The sequence below is a fragment of the Hemibagrus wyckioides genome, linkage group LG16, assembly GCF_019097595.1.
Source record: "Hemibagrus wyckioides isolate EC202008001 linkage group LG16, SWU_Hwy_1.0, whole genome shotgun sequence".
Classification (NCBI taxonomy): Eukaryota; Metazoa; Chordata; class Actinopteri; order Siluriformes; family Bagridae; genus Hemibagrus; species Hemibagrus wyckioides.
Window position 1 is genome coordinate 10,414,247 of NC_080725.1, and position 27,946 is coordinate 10,442,192.

General features: G+C 37.7%; 2 protein-coding genes across 3 annotated transcripts; one reads left to right on the forward strand and one right to left on the reverse strand.

Annotated features, from left to right (window-relative positions):
- The first annotated feature begins 1,959 nt into the window (after positions 1 to 1,959).
- Positions 1,960 to 11,627, forward strand: ash2l (ash2 like, histone lysine methyltransferase complex subunit). The gene is made up of 17 exons (XM_058412129.1): positions 1,960 to 2,052; positions 2,393 to 2,459; positions 2,696 to 2,835; positions 3,765 to 3,853; positions 3,947 to 4,041; positions 4,188 to 4,283; positions 4,403 to 4,498; positions 5,565 to 5,640; positions 5,916 to 5,933; positions 7,320 to 7,422; positions 7,509 to 7,726; positions 7,854 to 8,021; positions 8,429 to 8,622; positions 8,730 to 8,822; positions 8,912 to 9,010; positions 10,023 to 10,082; positions 10,169 to 11,627. Exons 1-17 carry the CDS (start codon positions 1,994 to 1,996, stop codon positions 10,274 to 10,276), a joined length of 1,779 nt encoding a protein of 592 aa, XP_058268112.1. The 5' UTR covers positions 1,960 to 1,993; the 3' UTR covers positions 10,277 to 11,627.
- On the reverse strand, positions 11,621 to 27,734 carry grk5 (G protein-coupled receptor kinase 5). Of its 2 annotated transcripts, none has more exons than XM_058412128.1 (16): positions 27,495 to 27,734; positions 22,001 to 22,096; positions 21,747 to 21,859; positions 21,252 to 21,329; positions 20,053 to 20,135; positions 19,866 to 19,958; positions 19,715 to 19,778; positions 19,434 to 19,574; positions 19,146 to 19,336; positions 19,022 to 19,059; positions 18,191 to 18,280; positions 17,074 to 17,282; positions 14,873 to 15,010; positions 13,681 to 13,818; positions 13,423 to 13,599; positions 11,621 to 12,050 (listed from the first exon to the last, which is right to left on the reverse strand). In XM_058412128.1, exons 1-16 carry the CDS (start codon positions 27,544 to 27,546, stop codon positions 11,952 to 11,954), a joined length of 1,800 nt encoding a protein of 599 aa, XP_058268111.1. In that variant the 5' UTR covers positions 27,547 to 27,734; the 3' UTR covers positions 11,621 to 11,951. The 2 variants fall into 2 exon arrangements, with proteins under 2 accessions (XP_058268111.1, XP_058268110.1); XM_058412127.1 differs by having other exon boundaries at positions 20,053 to 20,153.
- Positions 27,735 to 27,946: the final 212 nt, after the last annotated feature.

The window sequence follows — 27,946 nt, forward strand, 5'->3', positions numbered from 1 at the left end:
ACAAGGTGTTGCATCATTACACTGACAAATAGCCTGCGGTAAGAATTCTGATATATATTTATTTTGCCACCTGTAGTTTAACTGTAATTAATTTTTAATATGCGTCTTAATGCGAGTCTGAACTGGCTCTGAATGTACCAAATAACTCAGATTCACTTGATTCTTTTTGTTGACAGTGGTACAGTGTGTGATTAATAGCGTTATACAGTCATCAACTTGTAATAGAATAACGAAGGATTCTCAGTGAGCACATCAGTGGATATTTGTCCTTTTTTCCAAAAAATCTGCCTTTTTAAAGATGTGAGTCAACCTATATGAAGTGTCAGCTTGTCCTATGAATGACCCTACATCCTGGGTTAAGGCTAATGTGAACTGTATAATAGTTTAAATAAAATAATAAGGATCTTATTTTATTAAAAAAAAAAATCTATATCTCTGAATGTGTGCTGTGTTATCTGGCACTAAGACGTTAGCAGCAGATCCTTTAAGTCATTTAAGCAAGTTGTGAGGTGAGGCCTTCATGGACCAGATTTGTTTGTCCAGCACATCCTTCGTCACGGTCACACAGATCTTTACATTTTTTCACTTGCTTGCTACGTTTGACAGGTGCCACTGTAATGAGATAATCAATATATAAATGAATAAACAATTCATCAGCATCTTGTCCACTGATGGGAGAGAGCAAACAGTATGTGTACAAGTGTACAAAGTGTGTATATGTGTGTGTGTGTGTGTGTGTGACAGAGATACATGCAAACTAGTGTCATGCCAATGTCACTGCTATCATCCAAGCAAATACCCAAATGAAAAATCCAACTTAGTCTGACCAGCTACTAGCCACTGAAACACAGACTGAACTGGTCAAACTTGGTTGCCAGTTCTGCTTAATTGCTTATCTTTAACAGCTGGGACATGCTGAAGCTTCTGAATTACTACTACTGTTTCATCATGGACAAGTTAAGAAAATAATGCAGCATATAGGCAACTCTAACATTAATTTTTCAGTTTGGCCAAGTAAATAAAAAGCTGTAAATTTTACAGTGATGGTCTCTTTCCACTGTAGGAAATAGCATAGAGGCTTGTGAATTATGTATAATAAAAGACTACAGTCAGTAACCATATACATGATTCAAGAAGCTTTTTTTCAAGAAGAAAGAAACATGTAGATTATATTAGAAATAGCTTTTATTTGTCACATATACATTACAGCACAGTGAAATTCTTTCTTTGCATATCCCATCCTTGGAGGTTGGGGTCAGAGTCAGCCATGATAAAGCACCCCTGGAGCGGAAAGGATTAAGGGCCTTGCTCAAGGGCCCAACAGTGGCAACTTGACAGCACTGGGGCTTGAACCCCCGTTCTTCCGATGACTGACCCAGGGCCTTAACCACTTGAGCCACCACCGTATTAGGACAAAACAGTGTGAATATAAATACACAATTTAATATAGCATAATGTATGCTATATGGCCAAAAGTATGTGGACACCTGACCATCACACATATACATGCTTGGCAATAATATGGAGCCGATCCTGCCTTTGCTGCTTTAAATGCTTTCCAATACATTTTGGAGCGTGGCGGTGGGGATTATTTTCTTATTCCCCCATTCGAGCATTAGTGGGGTCAGACACTGATGTTGAGCTAGAAGGCTTGGTGTTCCATTTGTGTTTACTCCGGTTCAACCCAGGTCTTTCTAGGTTCCAGGTTTGCTCCATCAAAAGAAAATATTAATGCTACAACATACAAAGATAATCAAAACAATTGTGTGCTTTTAATTCTGCGGCAACAGTGTGGGGAAGAGCCAAATATGGGATGGGATATGTGATAGCCAGGTGTCCACATACTTACGATCCACAGAGCGTACCAACAAGCTGTAGAACTGAAGAGTACCCATAGATGGCAGTACAAATCTAATCTAACATCACAAGTGAGCGGCGAAGAAGGCGCGTGTTCTCGCGAGAGTTCCTTCATGCCGTGAATTAGTTTTCAAACATGGCTTCCGAAGCTGAGGCGGGCGCTGGAGCTGTTGTTGAGGGAGAAACCGCGGAAAGGCGAGTTTCAATGAAAATTACGCTGAATATACATAATATACATGAAATACTTGAAAAGAAGTGATACAGGGATGATATCTAGCCGACTTTCGCTTTGAGCGCTTTAATTCCAGAGCTTCACACGGAGTTTAAAACTGTAAACAGTTCCATTGTAACGACTCTTCATGCTAGTTAGCAATATTCACAGGACAGTAAATAAGAGTCTCACTGCAGGCGAGTAAGAATACGGCTGATCTGGATACGTCAATTTTTTAGGGATTAAGAATGCGTAAATATAACGACTTTAACTAGTAAACTCGCCTGTTGACTTGAACTGAACAGTTTCTGTGCACCTTTGCAGAGATGCATCATTAGGAGACCTAACGGCAAGCATGGAGTCTGAGTCCTCCAGTGGAAAAGAGCCTGCGGTAGGTTTCTAAGCACACTGAAGCTCCCAGGAACATGAATTCATACAGTTTTTGAAAGATTAATTGACTAATAATTGTGTGCTCATCTAGGCTTATATCAGGGGTGCACAAACTGACCACAAATACTGAATTTCTTATGGCAAGCCTTGGCCAGATTCATAGTGAAGGATTATTGCAATCCCATTTGTTAATCGAGCGATTCCCGGTGAGATTGCAGATACTGTTGTGTTTTTCAGGTGAGTGAGGGTCCTGAGGGTACAGACACGCAAACCGGCTCAGGAGATGAGGAGAACAGACGACAGCTGGGTGAAGTCGAGCTCCAGTGTGCACTGTGTATGAAGTGGTTCACGGCAGACACGTTTGGCATCGACACCGCGTAAGAATGCAGACATTTTACCTACATTCATTCGTTCATTCATTCATTTATTTACCGGACATATTTCAGTATAAAACTAGAGCTGAGAAGTTGAGGGTCAGAAGGCTACTGACTGGCAGTACTGGGAATTTAACTCGCAACTTTTAAAGAATGAGTGTGTTTGGTTTGTGGTCATCAGAGGAAGAGAAAGTTATGCTCATGTGTATGGTCATCAGGATCATGCCTGTTGAAAACAGAAATGCATCCTGTGCCCCAGTTCTGCACTGATTGTGGTTTTATCAAAATGCACTCTTACTTCAGAGGAACATTTTTGGCTACTAAATATTATACAAGGGATTCTTAGCTACATTTTCTGGCATCTAAAATAAAACTTTCTGCAGGGGGATTTGGTGTTTGTTTATAAAATTCACCAGTGTATATCTGCATCATATGATACGAGGTGAAGAAGAAGCTGTGTGTGCTCTTTGCTACAGATCATGTGAACTCTACTGTCTTCACTCTCATTGGTAGATGCTGCACCAGATCACTCCATATTTACATATTTATTAAAATTCATCTTTTATTAACTTGGTCACGTCACTGATGTGGACGTTCCCACATATAGTCACCAATGGTCTCTGTCGTTGGAAGTTGGCAGCTCTCCGGATGAGCTCCGTTTTTTTGTTACTGCTAGTTGCTGTTTGTGTGAATGCAGTATCATTTGCTGTGCTCCACAGTCCATTCTGTTAAGCAGTTGTTGCTAGATCAAGTTCTAAATAATAGAGAAAGTCATACCTGGTGTTGCTGGCATCATGATTAGATAAGCATGAGCTTTATTTGGAGCTGTTATCAAATGCCAAACTCTGATCATACATGCTTCTGTGCAGGACAGGTGTATTGAGTATAAAATGTGTAAAGCCCCCCCCCCCCCCCTTTTCCCTTTCATACAGGACCTCCCTTCCATTCATAACCAATTATGTGTTCCACTGCAATGTGTGTCATCACAGTGGAAATACGTACTTCTTGAAGAAGCCAGCGAGTGAGTGTTGTGTGTCTAGTCTATCTACAGTTTTAAACATTTATTCAGAAGAACATTGCTTTAGATTTCTGTTACTGTTAAAACGGTCCTCAGATCTGAAGGAGATGTGCCTCACTACTCTGGCTAATCTGACATGGACGTCACGGACTCGCGAGGATCATCCCAAGACCATGTTTTCCAAAGATAAGGTAATATATTTAATAAGATCTCACTTGCAGACTGTATAGTATGGATGGGGTAAATAAATTCATATTAAACATTAAACATATTATAATAGTCTCAGGAAAGCATTAACTTTTACCTCAATCTTTTGAAAAATGTGTCTCTCTTCCAGGATATTATTCCCTTCATTGATAAGTACTGGGAGTGTCTGACAACTCGTCAGAGACCAGGAAAGCTCACATGGCCGAATAATATAGTAAAGACTATGGTAAGTAGATTTAATCCTCATTTTCACTGGACCGTGTTTTCCGCTTGTGTGAAGTTTCTTTGTCTGTAATTTTTATTTTTAATTTTTTTTTTTTTTAATTTTTTTTTTTTTTTTTTTAGAGTAAAGAGCGTGATGTATTCCTTGTGAAGGAACATCCTGACCCTGGAAGTAAAGATCCTGAGGAAGACTACCCCAAGTTTGGTCTGCTTGATCAGGTATTGTTCCTATCGCCTGATTTTTGCCTTTATTGTGCATTCAGAAATTAAGACTTTCTTTCTAAATTTATGTTGCAGCCTTAATACAGCACATATATAAAATGGATTAAAAAAAAATCTTGCCTACATATTCAAATTGTTTGAGAGGATTCTCTATTTTGAGTAACTTTCACATATTCTACAAACCTTATGAAGTCAACAAAATTTTCCACAGATGTGTGCATCATTCTTAAATATGTAAAATGTAAATATAAGAACTGACAAAGCAGCAGGACTCTTGTTGGAAGTGGAGCTAAAGCCTGTCAGGTCTCCAGAAATCTAATTCAAAGATGATGGATCTGCAGAACTACCTTATCCAAAGCAATCAGGATTATCTGACTTAAACTTCTCTGTAAAAGACACATGATGGTTTGCATAACATTTGCCAAATGACAATTAAGCATTGTCCAGGTCATGAGTACCAAATTTTATACTTTGCAAAATTCATTTCTGCCAAGCATTTGAAGGAAACTGTGTACTGCTCACCCACTTCTATTCCTACTGTGAAGCATGGTGCTGGTAGCATCGAACTGTGAAGATGTTTTATTCTCAGCTGTGAGACTTCTTTGGATTGAGAGAAAGATGAAGCAGTAGTGGCACCCTTGAAGCAAGGATGATCAAGTTTTAAAACAACAGTTCAAAACACAATAAAGGAGACAAAAAAACCCCATAATATAAAATATTGGCTTAGGGACAAGACTGTATATGTCCTTGCCTGGATGCTATGGAAATGTGGCACTCCTCATCCGAGCTGACGAGCCTGAGAGGTTCTGCAGAGAGGAATGAGAGAAGATCCAAAGCCATAGCATCAACCTTATGCAGGCTTCACACTATAAGGTGCTTCAACAAGCATGTGGAGTGAACAGAGTACTCAAAATTTGCCTTTTCTAAAGCTTACCTGTTTGTGTTATCACTACGGAGCTTGTTTTGCTATAAACTGTGTAACCTAACCAACAGAGTATTAAATGAAACATGAAACTGTGAATAAGTGCACTTGCTAAATTGCAGTGTTTATCATCTGTTTAAGGACTTGGCCAACATCGGACCATCATATGACAGCCAAAAGCAAACCACCGCTGTTACAACAGGGGGCAGTCTGAATGGTAAGGCACCTGTCGAGCCGCACTAATGTGAATCTAAAGAAATGATTAACAGGAAAATCAGACATACACGATACTAGCATGTTAATGATGTTTGCATTCAAACAAATTTATTAAGATCCATATTATACTTAATAAAACATGTTTTTGATTTATTTTTATTGTCCAGTGTACACATTTTTCCTATTAGTATTTGTTATGCAATCACTGGTGTTAGGAATGTTCTCATTAATGCCCTTGTTGAGCGTGCACCTTAACACTTCTACGTTACATTCTAGGTGGATCGACATTTTCAGGTGAATATGTAACCTAACATCTGTGGCGTTTCGGAGCTCCGTACTGCTTTTCCATGCCCCTTTTTTAATCCTTTTGCTCCTTGACTTTGTTTTCCTTATCTAAAGCTTTGCGTGTTGTTTGGTTTTTAAGCTTGTTGTTTGTCTTCCTCCTGTTGGGATGTACAGTCTTCAACCTTCATCCTGACATTTCCACTAATTCTTGCTTATTTGTGCTTGCGCTTGTCCTCTTTGCCGCAAACAAATCAAATGGAAATTCATGTGCCACGGCCTTTGGTGTCAGGGCTTACCAAAATTCTGTCTGCACTGCTTTGAATAGAGATTTGTGTCTAATCCTGTGGTTATTAGATAACAGCCAAGCCCTGATCAGACCTCTGTCCTTGGTGGTAGGTGTCTTGAGTGTGCCTTTCATTTGAGTATTTTTCCCTACTTTTCTTTTTTTCCCTCCAAGTGTAACGTAGATGGACAATTGAAGGACTTTGAGAATGCTTCCTGGTCTTGGTTTTCCAAAAACAAGCATCACAGCACCATAATGAGCACAAGATAACCAATCTAGCAATCTAGTGTATAAATATTTATTTCAGTGTTAATAGTACTGAAGGATTGTTATTGGGAAACTGAGTCTTGGGTTCTTAAGCACAGATTCTCCTTCATTCTTTTTATTTAGTTTCAGAAAGTCTTCAGGCTTTTATTGTTATTTTCAAGCACACTGCTTTTTACAGGTTTGTCGAGTTCAAACCTCAAGTTCACATAATTTGGGTTTTGGCTTGGTTTGAAACCTCACAACAAACCAAAAAGCATTAGCTGAGGGGCGTGTAGGAAAAAAAAAACACTCAAATATAAATTGTGAAGAAATATGTAAACAAACTTTTATAATTGAGAAAATAAATCTTACATATTAGCTAGGAGAACATAGACCCGGCAACAAATAAGTGAATATCTTATTGATATGAACAGCTAGCTTGGGATATTTTCTGCATTTCAACCCTCATTTATTTTCTCTCTTTTTGTTTCATTTGAAATATCCACACTATATTGTATTCTTGTAGCACTCAAGCTCTCTTCTTTGGCTCACTTTGTGTCTCTTGACTCAGTTTGTGTTTGTGTCTGGCGACTCGCTCTCAGTCTGGCTGCCTTATGCCAGCTGCGATTGCAATTGCCTTCTCACCTGAAAACACCAACCACAGTGAGGCAGAAAACACAGCAGGGTTCGGTTCAAACTGACTAAACGCTGCATATGTGAAAACACCCTATGTCAGTTTGTATCTCATTTGGATTATACTGTTTTGGCAGTAGCGGCACAAAAAATTGTTAGATGCCCTTAACAAATGTTGTGGTTGGTGTTTTGTGTATTGAGATCTGTGTTCATAAGCTCCTGTTTCCATCAAGGTGGCCTTCCTCCACCTGGTACGGGTAAAGGCCGAGGCGCCAAACGCAAGCAGCAACAGCAGCAGGATGGAACCACTGCAGGAACAGCCAAGAGGACACGAAGGTACAAGTTATTTGATTTAACATGTTTATGAGCACTCTTTAGTTGTACAATTGCTCCACTCTAATCAGTGTTTTCTTGTTCCCCAGTGACCCCTTGTTTTCAGCACAGCGCCTGCCTCCTCACGGCTATCCTCTTGAGCACCCATTTAACAAAGACGGCTATCGATATATCCTGGCTGAGCCAGACCCCCACGCACCCGACCCGGAAAAACTGGAGCTAGACTGCTGGGCAGGAAAACCCATCCCCGGAGATCTGTACCGAGCATGTCTCTATGAGAGAGTGCTGCTTGCCCTGCATGATCGAGGTATGTTATTTGTGTTGCTGGACTATCTGGAAATATAGAATTAATATAGAATTATAATGAATAATTATGCAGCCTCTCCATCCTTCACATGAATGAATTGATCTCCACTTCCTGTTATGTTTCTAAGCTCCCCAGTTAAAGATCTCTGATGATCGTCTGACTGTGACTGGAGAAAAAGGCTACTCAATGGTGCGAGCATCTCATGGGGTACGAAAGGGGGCCTGGTACTTTGAGGTGACCATAGACGAGATGCCCCCTGACACTGCTGCCCGCCTCGGTTGGTCCCAACCGTTAGGTTAGTATTTCATCCAAATAGGTGTAATATCAGGAAAATGAGATCACAGTATTGGGTCTTGCTACAGTGGCTTTTGTAGATGTAGAAGTCTTTGTTCTTTGTCCATTAGTTTTATGAGACAGTTTTATGAATGGGTTTTCTCAGCCTCTTGATATTCATTGCTAAGGACGTGGCTTAAACCATTATTTTTGATTATGCTTTACATATCTTTCGGGTTATTCAAAGAAGTATACGCAAATGTTACACATTCATGCATAGACTTTCATTCATAACCTGAAACTATGAACACTGATACAGTGAATTGTAACTGGTGGTTCATGTTGAGTGGCTTACCAGCTAATTATGTTTTAACCTCAGTATTGTTCTAGTCAAATTAAGACCTCACTGGTTGTTGCTGTATGTTGTAGGTAATCTTCAGGCTCCTCTCGGCTACGATAAGTTCAGTTATTCGTGGCGCAGCAAAAAGGGCACACGCTTCCATCAGTCCATTGGGAAACATTATTCCGATAGTTACGGACAGGGAGACATCCTGGGCTTCTTCATCGAGCTACCGGACAGCACAGAGATTGCAAAGGCACTGCCTGACACTTACAAGGACAAAGTATGAGCAGAGCTTTTAGCACAAATGCTCTCTTGAAATTCTTTTCTAAAATGAACACAATTATAAATAATTGTTGAGCAACTCAATCAATATTCTCTTTCTTGCAGGCACTGATTAAGTTTAAAAGCTACCTCTACTTTGAAGAGAAGGATTACGTGGACAAGGCAGAGAAGAGCTTGAAGGCAGTGAATAACAGTCGAGTGAGTAGCACATCCTGTTCTAAAGTTGCACAATTTGTCTCTTGGAATTTGCCGTCACAAATGCTTTGTGTCTGAATAAATCTTTCTAGATGATTTTTTACAAGAACGGCGTGAATCAGGGGCTGGCTTATGAGAACCTGTTTGAGGGAATGTATTTCCCTGCCATATCACTCTACAAAAATTGTCAGGTATGATACTTTCTTCTGTACTGTTTATTCTTTGAACAAGAAGTTGCTTTACATGATAGGAATGGACTTTTTGTTGTTGTACACAAGCTGGCGTTGTAGGGGTTGACAAAACAGTACTATTAGGCTACTAGGGTTTTTTTTTTTTAAATTCAGAGTTGCCCAATGAAAAATGTTTTTTTTTTCCCCTTATGTTAAAAGAAACCAGAGAATGCCAAATCCCAGCACTTGCTGCAATGCACATCAGCTTAACTAACATGATGTAACTAGTCAGTGTTATTTAAGTGCATCCTGCCTTCTTAGACAAGCTCACAGACATGCATCTTATGCAGCTAGTGTCACTGTGATTGACGGGTGAAAGGAGAGACGGTATACCATCCTTTCCACCCAAGCAGCATTGCTACCAGCCAGATTGTTGTTGCATCACTTGGATTTCTTGTGTAAATCTGGGGCTTTTAAAATGTATTTAATGTGATGCTGTAAGGAGGAAATATGGAGGACATGCAGGAGCCATGGACATGGAGCTGAAACGTTGTCCAGTGACTTGCTGACTAATCGTCATACCTCATACACTTTTTAAAAAGATAATGAATAATGCCTTTGTGGGTTTTTTTTCATTATATTATTTCATTCATATATTTTTGTATTTGTAGTGTTATTACCTTTATATATCTTTTTTGATTGTTTCTAAGCAACTAAAAATATGAGCAAGCACCTTAAGCTAATGATTTGTGTTCTGCATTGTATAAAAAACTTTTAAACATACAACCCGTCAGATTTTATCAACAGGTTTCGTGTTTCCCCTCCAAATGTATCAGCCTTTATTTAGAGTTTTGTTTTTTTTTTTAAGATATGTGAGCAGCCAGCAAATAAACACAAGATTTCGGTTTTTGCTGGATCGTCCCATTCTTATTCCAGATGAAGTTGCAGTTCAGTTTAAGAGATTCTAGGTGGCAGTGTAATCAACTATTTGCTTGTCGTCGTTGTGTTTTTTTTTTGTTTTTTTTTTTTTAAGGTATCAGTGAATTTTGGACCACATTTCAAACACCCACCAAAAGACGTCAAGTTCCAGCCAGTGAGTACAGTAACTGCATTCATACATGGTGGTTTATGTTTCTTTTATGTTTTAGAGTTTTCTGAGTTGTGTTTTATTATGTTCAGATGAGTGATATGGGCTGGGGTGCAGTGATCGAACATTCTCTAGCAGACATCCTTTACCATGTGGAAACGGAGGTCGATGGCCGGCGCAGCCCCCCATGGGAAGGTTAACCGCAGATTTCTTCAGCTACACACGTTAAAGGAAAACATGATGTCTGGGTACTGGATCTGTACCATGTGGCTGATTTACCACAAGCAATTCTAACATGTTTTCTCGTATCAAGAAAAGAATGGAAAACCCATTTCTCTTAAACTCATTTATAATGATAGCGGCTTAAAAATCCTTTAAAATACTCAAATATCATGTGATTTTAAGATCACAACTGCAACATGTTCTGAGGAAACAGACATGAGGGAACGCTTACCGTGGTGTAGATTGTTTATTGTCGCTCTAATGTTGCTGTAATGTTTCACGGCTGTTTCTTAAATGTAACTACGAGCAGTCGTTTCAGTTAAAAGTATAACGGTGTTTGGTTAAAAAAAAAAAAAAAAAAAAAAGGATTATTGTGGTATAAAGGGACTGAAAAGAAAAAAACATTTCAGGATGTGCTATAATTAGAAAATAATCAGTCTTGTAGCACTGTAGCGAAGGAGCAAAGAGCAATTCCTGTTTAAGTCGGTGATTCATATATACAAGTACTGTAGAAGTTACACTTAACTAACATAAATACTTGTTTATTGTCACTAAACTATAAATGAGAATTGAGTTAATGGGTTTTCTGTTGTTTTTCTTCGTATAATGAAATGTGTCAGTTCTGCTCCATGGTTCTTGCACAGACATTACATATGCGCTGGGTAGAAATTCAGTTGAAATACGCTAGAACATTCCTTTAATGTGAAGCCTTACCCGTGAAGCTAATACACTTCTAAACGCCCAAATCACAACTGTACTTCATCTCTGTTTCATTTTTCACTCGTCAGTGAATCTGCTGTGCAAAGTACACAGCATCTTTCAGAGAAATGTAAGGCTCAGAGACATTTCTAGCGAGTGAGGAACATTCGGATGTTTATTACACTGTTAAATTATGGTCCTGAATCTGTACCGTCGACAGTGAAGCCTTATGTGAGTTATTATCCTGCTCATGTGTGTTATCCAATGTGTATTATTATCAAGAAATTGTATCACATCATTGCTGAGAGTTAAAGTAAAGTACAGGAGTTCTTGTGTGCCATTGTTTCTTTTACTCATGATACATGAAATATGTGATATGGCTGGAGTTGGTTTTAAAAAATTCTAAACTCCAACATATTCTCTGTCGCATATCAGACACCAGAAATAACAGGCCATACATTTAGTCCTAGTTTTTTTTCTTTGAGCCCTCTTTATTTTAATTCCTCGTTAGTAAATTCCATAAAAGTTGTTCGCTTGGATGTAAAGTATGTTTTATTTTATTGGTGTTTCCATATCCCTAAGCTTTGTTTTATACTGAAACTTGTTTTAATAAAGTTAAATATTGTGAAAGTCTCCGTTAATTTAATTCTTGAAATGATGGTGATGAAAGTGTGTTTCAGCTTACTAAATAATAAGCACAAAGACAAACTACAAAATTGTTTCACTGATTTTCAGTCATATATTTAGAGAAGACGTAACAGTATAAAACAAATGAAAAAAAAAAAGTAAGAATAATCATAAGGCAGGTATTTACTCCTTCACACTGTGGCAACGATCCATAAAATATCAGCACCAAGCCTGCTAGTTTAATTCCTAGTTACATTTAACTAGCTGCACATCCTTTTAAATTTATTACCTCTCTGTAGAAACTTGATCAGTTTATAGACACTGTATTTACAAGGTCTCATATGAAGAGTCTAGTAAGTTCATTCGAAGCTCATCTGTATTCTTCCTTGAAGGTTTGCTCTTCAGCTCTGTGGGTTCAGCACGGTTCTGGAAAACAGAACGCATGGTGAACGGATGCATCACCTGGCGTGGAAGTATTAAAAACATGCAGTGTACATTCACTGACCATCTTTTTCCCTTCCAGGAGCAGCTGAACATTCATGAAATCATCCAATCAGCCAGAGCAATGCATTAACGTACTTAGGAAAGTACTTAATGTTCACATAAAATATCAGGATGTGAAAAATCTATTAGGCAATCTCAATGACTTTGACTATGATTGTTGCAGTCTCTGATCTGCTCATCTCCTGAGATTTTCCATACACAAAGATCGCTAGAGTTTACACAGAAACAAAAATATCCATCATTCCAGTAAGGCCAGATCAGAGGAGAATGAGCAGACTGGTTTGAGCTGACAGGAAGGCTATGGTAACTGAAATAACCACTCTGTGGTGAGCAGAAAAGTATTGTGACTCACAACAACACACAATACAGCTCTGGAAAAAAATGAGAGATCACTGCCCAATCTCCAGATTTGAACCTTATTGAAAACCTCTGGAATGTCATCAAGAGGAAGATGGATGGTCACAAACCATCAAGTAAAGCTGAGCTGTTTGTTTTTTTTGCAAAAAGAGTGGTATAAAGTTCCCCAACAGCAATCTGAAAAACTGGTGGACAGCATGGAGCCAAAACTCATGCAAATCAGTGTTATTCCACCAAATACTGATTTCTTAATGTTATTTAGCCAAAGCATTACCACAATTTGTTTACAAATTATTTGCATTTTGTTTTATTTGAGCTATTAAAGCTCTGCAGATACTGCATGATCTTGGGTTATTTTGAGGTGTTGTCATTTCCTTTAAATATACACTCGAAATAACAATAGTGATATTTTGAATTTAGGAGAAATATTGTCAGCAGTTCACAAAAAAAATGAAACAAAACTCTTCATCTCACCAATACATAAGAAACTGATTATTTTGCAGTGGTCTCTTATTTTTTTTCCAGAGCTGTAGATTGGAATCAGTTACACAGGCACCAAAACTGGACTGAATCTTCAACTGAACCCGTGCCTACTGTAGCTTCAGATTCCTGCTCTTCTGATGCAGCCCATCAGAAACTCAAACGCTTTTCTGCTCATCACAGATGTAGAGTGGTTATTTTAGTTACCGTAACTTACCATAACCTGAGTTCTCTCATCAGCAAGTTGTTTTCACCTGCAGAACTGACATTGAGTGGATTTTGTTTTTGTTTTTCACACCACTCTGTATTCCCAAGAAAGTCAAAGTCACTGAGATTTTTCAGAGAATTTCTGATTCTGACCTTTCAATTAAACAAAACCTGAATCTCTGGACTGGGAAAATATATGAATGTACTGCTGTTTCTAACATAGTAGACAATGATTATATATAGTGCTTACGTGTCTTTTGAAGATTTTATCAATCAGCCTGGGTTTGGAACTCGACTGCTGCTGTCGCATGCTCTTAGCATGAGATTTAGGGCTCTGGCCAACCTGAATTGAACGATCAAGATCTGGTGTCCTTGTGCTGTTTGGGCCGAATACATTCAGGTCCTTAAAACACTCTGTTTCAATCATCTGCACGTGCAACAAAACAAAGAATGTAGCAGCGTTTGATGTAAGGAACAGTATTTTCTTTGCTTGCGTTTGTTACCATACCTCATTCTGCCATGGGATGGCCATGCTGCCTGTGTTGAACTTTGTGTAAAAGTCTTCATCGTTTACATCAAGGTTGATTCCCTTCACTGTGGAGAACTGGTCGATATCCACAACGTCTTGACAGTATACGGCTCTTGGCTGCGGAAACAGAAAGTGAGTCATCACAAGCTTTATAAAGGGATGGCATATTAATAATTGTTTAATCAAAATATTTGATAGAGAATCAAATGTGTCATCTAGGTCTATAATTAGAAGAGGAAGAAGCCTTTATTTATGTCACATATACACTGATCAGGCATAACATTATGAGCAGTGACAGATGAAGTGAATAACACTGATCCCCTCATCATGGCACCTGTTAGTGGGTGGGATATATTAGACAGCAAGTGAACATTTTGTCCTAAAAAAAATGGACAAGGGCCAAATTGTGATTGCTAGACCACTGGATCAGGCTGGATCTCCAAAACTGCAGCTCTTGTGGGGTGTTCCTGGTCTGCAGTGGTCAGTATCTATCAAAAGTGGTCCAAGGAAGGAACAGTGGTGAACCGGCGACAGGGTCATGAGCGGCTGAGGCTCATTGATGCACGTGGGGAGTGAAGGCTGGCCGTGTGATCCAATCTAACAGACTAGCTACTGTTGCTCAGATTGCTGAAGAGGTTAATGCTGGTTCTGATAGAAAGGTGTCAGAATAAATAGTGCATCACAGTTTGTTGTTTATGGGGCTGCATAGCCGCAGTCCAGTCAGGGTGCCTGTGCTGACCCCTGTGCACCTCTGAAAGCGGCAGCAATGGGCACATGAGCATCAGAACTGGACCACGGAGCAATGGAAGAAGGTGGCCTGGTATATGTTATGGCTGATCAGTGTATAAGGGTCGGGCATAAGCATTTAGGTCGGGCCGTGGAGTCGGTGCTGGGGCTTGAACCACAAACTTCTGTCCAGCAACCCACAGCCGTTTTTAAAATAAATTTTCTTTCTTTCTTCTAAAGTTTATTAACAAATAATTTTTTTTTGGATGTGCGAATTACTGAGGTATAAAAGGATTAAAATCTAACCTGGTATGTGCTAATAGTGGCATCAGACCACTCTGATTACTTCCTGACATATGAAAGGATTTTTGACCCATGCAAGATCTGTATTTTACACAGTTACAGTTCTGAAACTGAAAAGAGCTGAAACTTTTGTTTTACTTACATTTGGCACAAAAGGGGGTGGCAGCATTCCAGCCTCTAACCGCCTGAAGTTCATCTCCTTGAAGAATGGGTGATTTTTAATGTCGGTTACACCACCAGCACCGCATCCCAGTCTTTCCTCTGGATTTTTGGCCAAGAGCTGAAACAGTTCAGTTCAAACTGGTGAGCTTTAGTGAGCTTGAATATATATAGTTTATAACACACATATTTATATAGTATATATAATAATTATAGTATCATGTACACATTTAAATTGTTTGTATTTTTAAAACATTTTTATGGATAAGATTTATATTTTTTATAGAGGAAAGAAAAAAGGGAAAGTGACAATGCTTAAAAACACGTTCTGAATTGAGCTAATATCCAGTTGAGCTGGACTGACAACTGCGGAACATGCATGCAGGCAGTACAGTAATGAACAGTTGATATGTTTTGCAGCAACAAAACATGTATTATGGATACATTAATACTGCAAGGTATATTTTGTACATTTACCATCACGTTTACAGTTAACAGTGAAAGTGCTAACCGACTTCTAAATAAATAAAACTTTAAGAAAATGAGTATAAAATTAATTAAACATTAGTAATTGCCACTTCTGACTTTACTGTGTTTACATCTTTTACTGAGCTTTTTTCATTGAGTTACGGTATCTTGAAATTAAAACTTTTTTTTGTTTATTTTCTGATTCAGTTTTTATTTTCCTTATACACAGAAGACACAGGTGCGATGTTAAAGATGGAGCAGAAGCCACTGATGAACTTTTCACTTTTAGTAAAAGCACAACTTGGATTAAAGTACTACATTTCAGACCTATATTTCTAGTAACGTTATTTTATTAGCTTTACTGTGTTTATTGAATCATTTGATGTATTACTAAATAGTAAGCTGACACTGTAAGGGGTTAATTCATATCTAAACAGAAGTTTACATTTGACACACACTGGAACTGGCTTTTTATTTCCAGTGCTACACCCACATACTTAGCCAAGTCTCAAAACCATTTGCACTTGAATTATTCAGCCTTTGAAAGAAGTTAGATGTTAGAACTTGCTAGATGTGGTTCAGTTCAAAGCACTCGAATCTTCAAAAGTGTAATAGTATAAATTCCAAACTCTAAAAATAAGTTATGAAATAAATGACGCCACGCCTGATACTCCACCGACCTATAAATTGTCTATATCAATTAGTGACAAAGTTTCCACAAGCACAACCTCCTCCCTATTATTCAGCAACTCCTGTAGTCTTTAGAGGCGGGCCTGGCTGCATAAAATTCCAGCCCAATCCTCGTCTCAGCCTCAGACGTCATGCCCAGAAACCTCTGGCTGAACCTCTGACGCATATGGCACAAAAAACACTTTCAACGACTTTTCTACAGGATTCTACAGGATTTACAGGAGACATGTGTATCGCTTTTTTTAAGGCTCCGTCCGGAAACCCCTCATGGAAGAAGGAAGCTGTCGTGTTTACCACTGTGACAGCTGCACTAATGAGGTTCAGCTAAATGCTTTCCAAATTATGTGATGTTCACGGTATAGACTCATTAATTTGCACAGCAATCTTAAATGAACAATCTATAGTTGCAGGCCAGTCAGTTTTTGTAGGAACGTTGGCTTTACAATTTTCACACTGAACACAACGAACTTTGATTAGCTGCTCTAGATGTCATTCAGACACCTGCTTGGGGGTGCTTGGTAAACACTGTTATGGAGTCCAGACCTTCTGCTGTCAGTCTGAAGGTTGGCTTTCACAGGACTAGCCCAATCTCAAACTCTTTATTGTGGGCGGAGCTAAGGGTGATGGGTTAATACAAGCAAACTGGCCACACTGAACACGTTATGATTTAACTATTTGATTTGTCTATTGTTAGATAATATTGATATTGAATGATATTGACTTCATAACACTAGTGTACTTCAAAATATGTTATGCCAGCTATGGCTTTTTTTGTAGCTTGCTTGATGACAAACAAATCTGTGTTTGATGTCTGATGGTCATATTCTACTCAGTCCATACCCTTTAGGTAATGTTCTATGGATGTCGGTTAATATTCTGTCCCATTCTAACCTGACCACCCTGTTCTGAAAAGTCCCTGCTCTTCAAGTTATTTGATTGAGGCCACGGTCTGTACTCGCAGAATGCTACTCTACACGTTTATAGTAACACCTACAGCGATCAACAGACTTAGTGAGGTGTTCCTACCGCTTGGCAAATGTCTTTGGTGTCCCCTGTAAACCTGACCCCGTAGCGCTCTGTGGTTTCCAGCACTCTTTTGTCCAGCTCCTTGCGGTGCAGCCGCTCAGTGCGCTCACGAAACGGAAGAGTCGCTGCGGTCATCTCGTAGATGAGACATCCGAGACCCCACCAGTCAGCACTGACATTGTAGTACTTGTCACTAATGACCTCTGGAGCTGCATTCACAAACAGACGGATATATAAAAATAAATATACATATGTAAAAGGTGGAAACAATAATGGTATAGTAAATGGGAATAACACTGTTCATCCCAAAGGTGTTTAGTGGGGATGAGTCAGAGTCAGGGCTCTGTCCAGGCCACCTGAGATCTTCCACTTTAACCTAACAAGCCTTAACAGAGACATGTCTTTGTCCTCAGAGCTTTGTGCACAGGGGCATTGTCATGCTGGAAAATATTTGGGCATCTCAGTTCCAGTGAAGGGAAATTGTAATGCTACAACATACAAAGACATTCCATATCATTGTGTGCTTCCAAATATTTTGGAAAGAGTTTGGGGAAGATCAACATATGGGTGTGATGGTTACCACATACTTTTAGGCACACCACAGCAATTTGTCATCAGTTAAATTTCAACAATTAAAACACATCTTTTGACCTATTGTACTTGTTTAACCATTTCTAGTATGTCAATTTCTAGTATGTCCCACCATTTAATGTGTCCATGTAACAAATTAGTTCCTGTTACCTCACTAACCTCAAGTCACTTTTTTATTACAAGGAAACTGCAGTACTCCATCTCACACTGACTGTTACAAATTACTGACACTGGAGATTTCTTCCAAAAATGATAAATAAACCTCTTGTCCAAAAAAGAATTTAACTAATTAATTAAATGTAATTAATTGATTAATTTAAAAAACACATAACTGTATTAATGCTTAAAAACTGTAGGATGATATGATCCTTTACTGTAGGATAGTATGATATTGATGCAATATCTGAAGAATATTTTTTGAGCAGTTTTGTAAGTCATGTAATTCTTGTTGACATCTAGCCTACACATTAAATCCTATAAGATAAGAACTTGGTCTGTTCTTAAACCTGGTGAGAACATGACATACCCATGTATCCAGCTGTTCCCACTCTGCCACGAATGACTTCTCCTTCTTTTATGAATACTGACAAGCCCAGGTCAGATATGCGTATGTGACCTGAAAAAAAAGAAAAGAAAAGAAGAAATAAATGCAAGAAATGGTCACATTTAAAATAAATAAACGTTTGAGGAATGCTCTGCATTTATAATGAACAATGTACAAGGACTAATGCTTCTATTATAAGAAAATAACCAAGATGTCCTGTTATTTTTTTCCTTAGCCTCTGAACTATTACAAAGCATTGGCACTGAAGACTCCTTCTATAAATGTTAAATAAGCAAGCCTTGTAGATATTTGTTCAATAACAACAGAATTGTTTATTGTTAGACTTTGACTATGTGCCATACAAATCCCTATGAATAAGTTACATGCTACACCACTGTTATTTATCCGAACCTGCACATTAATATAAATCTGTGATTCATGTAAGAGCTGCTTTTTTTGTAAAAATTACTCAACATTTTCTAACCAATCAGATTTAAGAATTCAGCAGCGCTATGGTGTGATGCATCCCAAGTTTTTAAAACGAATGAATCATTACATTAAGTGTGGTGACGCTTAAGTGAATCAGATTTCATGGAGGAAATGAATCAAGTCATTCATTGTTCCTGAATCTTAAAATAGAATGCATAAGTAGATAAGGAACTACATGTATGATGTATTCCTGAATTATTTCCTTGTTACAGAAGCAAACAAATTCTACACTATGAAAATGAATATTTGTTGCTTCATAACACAGCATTTGAACCCTATTTTAATGTGTTTAGTGTGTTTTCTTGTAGAGATGGATGCACTAACCGTAATCATCCAAGAGGATGTTTTCAGGCTTTAAATCCCTGAAATAAAATAGAAGTTGATTATTATTTACAGAGATAAAAGTAAATTCTAAAAATGAGCATTAAGCTTGTTGAAGCAGCGTTACCTGTAAATAACATTGTTTTGGTGAAGGTGATCCAAGCCACAAAGGACCTGAGCTGCATAAAACTGCACCCTTTCCTTGCTTAATCCTGGAAAACCCATCTTATATATGTGAAACTTCAGATCTCCTCCGTTCATTATGGTCAGCACCAGGCAAAGAGCTTCCTTGGTCTCATACGCATAAGCTAAACTGACCTATTGCACAAAAAGAAACAACAGCTTTTGTAGATTAAAGGAAAGGACTATTTTGTTGATACCGAATGACATGTGAAAACATGGGATCAGGTCTCACCACAAATCTGCTGTTCACCTTCTCCAGGATTTGCTTTTCATTAAGCGCCAAGATTTCTGCTTTCTGCTTCTTGATGCGCTTCTTTTCCAGTTTCTTACAGGCGTACATTTTTCCGGATGCCCGAGCCTGGCATGCACATACCTGAGTAGCACATAGTTTCATTTTGATATTTAATAGTGACACAACAAGATTGCAAACAGATTTCCATTTTACTCGCATCCACTGAAATTAAAAGTTTCTGAATATTCCTCTACAACTGTTGCTGGTGTCTGCATCCTTACCTCCCCGAATCCTCCTTTTCCCAAAATTCGATATTCTCGAAACGAGTTCCTTGTGACTGGGTATCTGTGGGCAGAAACATGTGTTTAGCTTGTTATCCTACATCCACAGATATCCTTTATCATCTTTGCTAAAAATTAAAATCGATCAGACCTTTCAACCATCTTCCACTGCAGGAAACGATCAAAATACATGCTCTTCTGATAATCTTTGAAGGGCTGTTTGCTTAAATATTCATGCAGTGCCCTGGAGCAAGAAAACGCAAGAGTTTAACGTGTGGTCATTTAGCACACTCACAATGCAAAACGTGTCTCTTGAGAAGGGGCAGAAAGAAACTTACTTTCTGCAGTCTCTGAAGAGACTGTAAGAAATGTCTTCCTCTAGGTTTTGTTGGCATATGTCCCGGTGATTTTCTGGTATCTCCTGCACAAATTGAGGAGACTGAACATATACATAAGCTAATATAAACAAAAATACAAGCAAGTGATGTACGGATGTGAGGTTAGTAATGTTTATATAAGTACAGACATTTGATTTGTGTGTCTTATGATCTTGTCTAGTCCAGGCTTTAACATACTGACAACATTTTGAAATAGATCACATCATTAACATGACCAGAGGGTAAATAAGGATTTGGGGAGCTCTACTACTTCCATAAGTACCAGCAATGTATATATGATTATTTAGAGTGCTCAACATTCATATCAATGACATGAGGCCTCAGAGTGGCTTGCTTTATCATTAGTAACTGGCATTTCCCTTTGGTGGGAGGGACTGGGTTACTCTCCCATCTGTCAATCAGAGTGACACCAACCTATCATGGGAGTTTGTGTTGAGAGTAATGTACCTGAATGCTTTCTTTGTTAGGGGTATAGTCAAATCCACCATTGGCAAGTCCAGGAAAAGTCCAGGATTAAACAAGAACAAGTCAAGACCATGTCTTAAGGAAGCTGAAAGCAAGTCAAGAGAGACTGAAAACGACTTGGAGGGTACGGCACCGGCTTTAAACTGCTGTTGAGGCAGTCAGTTTTGGTCGCTGTCATGGAACATTTGATGGCTTCGGCATAAAGGAATTAGTGTTAAATCTATAATAAATTCAGAAATTATGCTGTTTCATAATTTGCTCAAAATCTTCTGGTTACACAACTGCACTTGACTATATAGAGAAAGAACAATATTTATAATTGCACTCTCTCTCTCTCTCTCTCTCTCTCTCTCTCTCTCTCTCTATATATATATATATATATATATATATATATATACTTTATAAACTATAGAACGAGACTATGCCATACCAGTGCCTTAGACCAAGACATAAATTTGTTGGCCAGACCTCAACTTTTCAGTTTGGTCAGTATCTTTGGTACTGTTACCTATCATTTTCATTTTAGTCAAAGGATATAATATGTAAGTGAGGGTGAAGGAGCTCTCCAGATGCAGATTTAACCCCTGGCCTTTACTAGTTCAGTTATATTGTGAATAGTGTTGAAAGCTATATGTGTATTTACTGCAGTGTGTTGCTTTTATAAGTTTGTTTACCTCTGAGTTGAGATACTTTGAAATAATTTCATTCCCGTAGCTTTTCCATTTCTCGGGTGGTATGACCTCATGCTCATCCTGAAAAAAACAAACAGAAGTGAAGACCTCAACTACTAGCTAAGTTGCAGGAAGCTTTGTATAGTTCAATTCTGGTCACAGCAGCTCAGACATTAATCGTAAGTTTATATTTATATGTGATTGTTAATTATTATTTTATTCCTTATATGGCCATAAATCTATGGACACCTAACTATCAAACCCTAACTATGTGCTTTTTTGGCATCCAATTCCAGATTTATTCCCCTTTTTAATCTTAATAAGTTCCATCCTTTTAGGAAGGATTTTTACCACATTCAGCTCTTTTATGTTCATTCAACTACAAGAGCATTAGTGAGGTCAAGCCCTCTTGATGGTTGAGGAGAGCTGGGGTACAGTCAGCCTTGCAGTTCATCCCTAAAGTGTTGAGTGGGAATGAAATCAGGGCTCTGTGCATACCGTCTCATTCAGGAAGTCAATGCAGCATTTGAGGTCTGGTTTTGTCTCACAGTACAGTTGGAATAATGCCTTTCCTATAGGTTGTTCCACACACAGGCTATTGTAGTCTCGTTCTGTAACACACACACACACACACACACATCATTGCATTAACACACTCTGGTGCTTTGTGCTTCTAGAAATCTAATCTAAGAAAACTAAGAAATCGAATACTTTTTTTTTTTCATTTCGTATTGTTGAATTCAGCATCTCACCAATATTCTGTTCCAGCTCAGCGCACTTGTTAATGTGAGGAAACTGCAGCAGCTCTTTCCATCTCCTGCTTCTTCCTTTGTGTTTGCCACCACCACCTTCAGGGACACGAGAGAGAAACATGATCGTTACAGAAAATGTTTATTAAAATAGGAAAATTGAATTAAAACGGAAACACTGTCTAAATACAAACTATAGCATGAGCCCTGAATCTAACCCAGAATTATGCATGCTTTAGTTGTGGGCTCTGTAAGTGTTTTTGGTGTTTTGGTTTTTGAACAGCTTATGGGTCTTTAAATTTACAGTTACATTTATGGTATATGGCAGACACCTTATCCAGAACGACTTACATTCATCTCTTTTATACAACTGAGTAACTGATGGTTAACAGTCATGCTTAGGGGCCCAGTAGTGGCAACTTGGTGGTACTGGGATTCGAACTCACAAACTTGCCATCATTAGTTCAACTTCCTACCACTTACCTCTTCTCCTTAAAATGGCAATAGATGTAAATATGTTCCTAATGAACAGTGTTAACTGTTAACAACAGATAATTGGCTTGACATACTTTATGGTGACTTATTTTACTGAACAATGTAAACTTGCTCAAAGATTATTATGTGGCATAAATGCAAGATAATGTGAAAATATTCATGATTAACTTTTCTGGGGTTGGTTATGCACCTAGGTATTTGTGGCTTTAATTATACATCACAACTAGTAATATATTCTGTATAAAAAACAGGCATAACGAAGACTCCATCCTTGTAAGAAATATGACATTTGTGCTTCATTTTTGTATCAGCTTCCATTTTATAGAAATTAACATTGACAACATTCAATATATGTCTTGTGTGTCATCATCACTGCTTTCCATTACTGAATGATTTTTACAGTACAAGTCATTTTTCTTTCAGAAAGAAGCAGTTGCTACATGTTTAGGAGACATTTTTGGAAGGAGTCTCCGGTGTCAGTGCTTTGTAAGTTTTCCACCATGCAAAATCTTTAGCATGGAGGGTTTTGCAGTTTTTTTGGTAATATGACCAGCTATAATTATCTTATAATTAACTTCAAGAAAGAAAAAGGTGAGGAAATGATTGTTTAAAGATGTGACTTTTGTTTTGTTTTGTTTTTTTGTTCCACAATGTAAATGTAACTATAAATGGATAAAAAGATGTACAGAGAAAATTACTAAATGATACAGCACCAAATCTCCCTAAATGGCAGTTTAGTAACAACTTCCTGTACATTTCTGTAAAACAGAAGATATATGTAATCTAGATGCATTATCATAGGCCGGGTTCGTGATAAACCTGAAATTCTTCAGAGCTTTTTTTCTCTGTATGTGTACAGGAAATGGCATGAACAGTCACCTCGATCATATCACCTTACACTGCTAAGGCAGTAAGTAGCTGTACTTGAAAGTATAAAAACGCACCTGGAAATGAACTTGTACCTGGTTCTACTGGTTCATCTACTGTAGATAGCTGAAACTGTTGCCTTGGCTACAGAGAGGTGTGGTAGCTTTATATGGACATATGTTCGACTTCATGAATGGGTTTTTACTGTCAGAGAAGGGTGGATGGCACTGAGAAGGAAACCATTTCATTTGCTTTTCTTTAATTGTATTACACAAAAGCTATCTTAGAGCTTCATCAAAGCCATACAGCATGCAGAGAATTTGTTCAGTTAAGGTACTATAAGGGTAGTTTTAGCCTGACTTCTAATACTTTACACTTGAGGGTTTATTTCATTTCATTTGGGTTGCTTTTGTGTTTGTATAAACAATGCATTACACTTTAAGCACTGCATTAATTCTCTCACTTCCTGCACTTTTTACTGAAGTTTCACTTTGTGTTTAACACAAATATTCTTGAGTGATGAGAGTTGTAATGAGTGCTTATTTAATTTACTATATCCTTCCTGTCAGTTTAGACCAGTCTGGTCATTCTCCTCCCACCGAGAAGGTGGCTCAGCCTGCAGGTTCTCCACTCACAGGATGCCTTTTTGTTTTTGTTTTTTTCACCCCTTTCTGCCTCAACTCAAGAAACTGTGAGACCACATTACCCCCATTTCAGATTATTGTAAACATTAAGTGAAGCTCTTGACCTGCTTCTGTGTGATTTTACGCATGGTGCTGATTGGCTGATTAGAAAACTGCACTGTATACAATTTATTATATTAAACACAGAGATTATACACTGCTACTACATGCTGATCTACTACTGATTGTTTGAAGACGTCCTTCAGATGCTGCAAGGTTTCGTTCTAAGCAAAGTTTTTGCTTTTTTTTTTTAGTTTACAAGGGTTAATGGAGAAGGTAGCAAAAGCAGCAAACTATTACTTAGCTCTTTGAGAAATCCTGGTATATGTAAACATGTAATATATTTGTGCAGTTAATCTGTACAAAAATCTCCTTATTCACAGTATTTCTATGTTTATTGTATGATTTAAGTCTTGTGTTGCTCTTGTGTTAAGTCCTAATCCTCCCTGTTGCTCTTGTGACTGTTGTGACACCAATTTTCCCATGGGGATTAATAACATACTCCACTTAAGACTTTAAGATCTGCTTCTCAGTTGCATCACTTGATAATTCACGGGCACTGGTGACATTATATTGTGTTTAATCCTGATAGCATAACACTGTTTGAGCCCGAAATTGTAAAATCTTTGCACAGCTGTTTACATTTTCTATGGCAACACTTCTCAAAGCATTCAACGTAAACCACCCAAACGGTCCACATTTTTGGCTTCCATCAATTAATTCATAACTAGTTAATTACCATGCTTTCAGGAGGTGTGTCAGAGTGAGGAAATCACCACACTGCACTGGATTCCATTCCTCCGAAATCTGGAAATAGACACCTCAGAGCACCGGTTCTCTAGCTGGCTCAATAATCCCCAGGCAATCATGTTGCAGACTTTCACCTTTGTAGAAATGCTTTTACTTCCTGACTGCTCAGTTTAGGCAGGAGTACAGAGAAACTAAAAGTGAATTATGGGTGTTGTGTCTTCTAAAAAGTAGTTGCATGGAGGCTGAATGTCAAAAAGTAACATGTAAATATATTCCAAGCATAAAAGGCCCTGACTACATGTTCATCATGTCTGACCCTGCATGACTAGCTAGTTCACAAAGCAAGACAAACTCTGGATTAGCTAGCTAAATTAATGAGATTGAACTAGCACTTTGCACTTTACCAATATATATATATATATATATATATATATATATATATATATATATATATATATATATCATATATCACATATCAACATCACTGTACCATATTCATTCATTCATCCATTCACTTTTTATTCAGATTCTACCTTCTCTATTTTTAACATATTTATTTTACTCTTGCAATTTTTTTTTTGCAATATTTTCCCTATATGCCCTAGATGTTATATTTATATTTTATAGTATCTAATTTCTGCCTTATTTTTATTATTTTTTTTTATCTTAAAAGCACTTCACAACATGTCTTACTGTTGACGATTGTGTACATGACAAATAAAATCTGAATTTGAATTTAGCTAATTTAACTACTTTAACACCAAACCTAAAAACATACTTCTTCAGATTTGATGGGGAATATTAAAGACTGATATTTTATTTTTATGTGCAAGGCAAACTCCAGCTAAATAAAAAAATATAATAACACAAACAAACAAACAAACAAATAAATAAATAAAATTACTAAGGAAAGAAAAAGAAACTCTGGCATGGAGAAAATATTAAAAAATAATATTAATAAGCAGAACAATGTATGTTTTTCCTCTCACGCATTTACTGAAATAAGAGCATGATACTGAGTACTGTACAAATCTTCCAAAAGAAGATAAAAAACTACTATTTAATCAAATATTTTTCAGCTTCGGGTGTAAGGTGTTAAGATGAGGGCAAGTGTGGAGTGTGAAGACTCCTGATTTAGGTGAACTTTTTTCTTTGTGCATGTAAGTAAACCAGAGCATGAAATGTCTTCTGTAAAAGACCTGTGCTGGTTCTTTTATTACTTCTACCACCTTCAAGTGTACATGAAATGATTTGTGTGGTTTAACTTAAACAATCAAGTCTGTCTGAAACAACTACACAAACACCTTCTCAAAGGCAACTCGAAATACAAAGACAGATTCGTCTTAGTGTCTATATAACGACCAACCTGATGTCTGGCTGTTAAAATTGTGGACAGTTGAGTTCACAAAAAACATTCCAGGTATTAATTAGTATTGAATAATATGCACGTTAAAAATAGTTGCAGGAAGTAATGGAAGAACGTTAGAGATGGTATCACTTCTGAAATGTATGTGTGTATGTATTGCCACACCTGCATTCCGCTTGTGCTCTAAGCTTAAAGATTCTAAATTCATTGACTACGTTTAGAAGCTTTTTTGAGAAAACCTGAGTAATTCTATTTCTCACAAATAGAAGTAAAATTCTGAGATCAGGAACAAAAGAAGGAAAAAAAATTAAAACAAACAAAAATCTGCTCCTAAAATCTGGAACACATTACCAAAACATAATAAGTATGAATTATTATTCTAAAAATATTATTTTATAATTATTAAATATTATAAAGATTATATTATTTTATATTAGATTTTTATAGAAATATTTTTTGCATGCTTGCTTCCTTTATAGACTTACACATTATTCTTTACACGTTATTCTTATTGTACACATTTACTTCAAGATTCTTTATCGTGTTTGTTGTGCTAAAATATTGTGCACTTGCCTAATTGTGAACTGATTTCCTGTTGCAAAATATCATTTTAAAACCATTATTAATTAAACACAGTGAAATGAAGTAAACGACTTCTCGACACCTCCTGCACCAAATTACGCAACCTTTTATTTTGCCCAGCTATGCTGATAATGCTGTATTAGTCTTTTCACAGGTTCGAAGAATTGTTCCTTCACTCTTCATGACTCAACAGACAGGTTCAAGATTTAGCGTTCTAATTTTAGACCTCGCACAAATAGACACAAGTCCAACCTGTTTGGGACTGTAGGGGTTATCAGATTTGTATCTGTTTCCTGAGTTCTGTGACGTACTTTATATGGGCAAGGACTGAGCGAGGAGGAAAAAAAATGTGGAATGTTCTGTTTTGCAAATAGTCCCTGAGAGTTGAAGAACGCTATGAAGAACACAGCCCGGAGAAAAATACACAGAATATGGGTCTGTAGAACAAAATGGACATTTGGAAAGATTGAAAGATTAAGGATTTCTATAGTCTGATCTATTTATATGAATTTATACGGCTAGGATACTGATTTAGGACACAACATCTGATGGATTTCAGTCACCTGGGTCATTATGGTTGCGTTGTGTTGTAATTTTGCAACCGTTTCACTAATCCATTACAAAGAGTCAATGAAGCAGCTTGGATGAGTTGCAAACGTGTCTAAGGAGCATACACGTCTGCAAGAACAACCAACAAAAACAGAACTCTTCTCCTCTTTATCAGGGACAAAATATAAGATAAAAGCTGTCTTACCTTCTCTAGCCCTGATCAGTGCAGTGTTTGCTGCCATAGACTCGATCTCCATCCCTGCACTCTGTCAGAAATCAGCAGACGTACTAAAACCTGGGATATTTTGCCTTGACTTTACGTGTATGCCACTAAAGTGAGATTCTAAAGGAAAGGAAGCTTTGCATTCTTCACTTTGTCGTATCCGTGTTGTCAGGACCAATGTGACTTGTACTGCAAACAGACTCTAAATACTAGCTCTGGTAGCTCTGCATTGAGCACTTAAATAGGAGGAGGATCGTCACAAAAAATGTGACATCGTCAGTCTACCAGCTGGACACGCTCGCTGCACTTGACGTCACTAGTTAACACAACTTTACCCTGAAGACAAAAGGAGGGAGCAGAGACTCTGGTTTACTGAAATATAATAGCAGACGGGTGTAGGCCTGTAGCAAATAGAAATAATGTCAGGATATTGT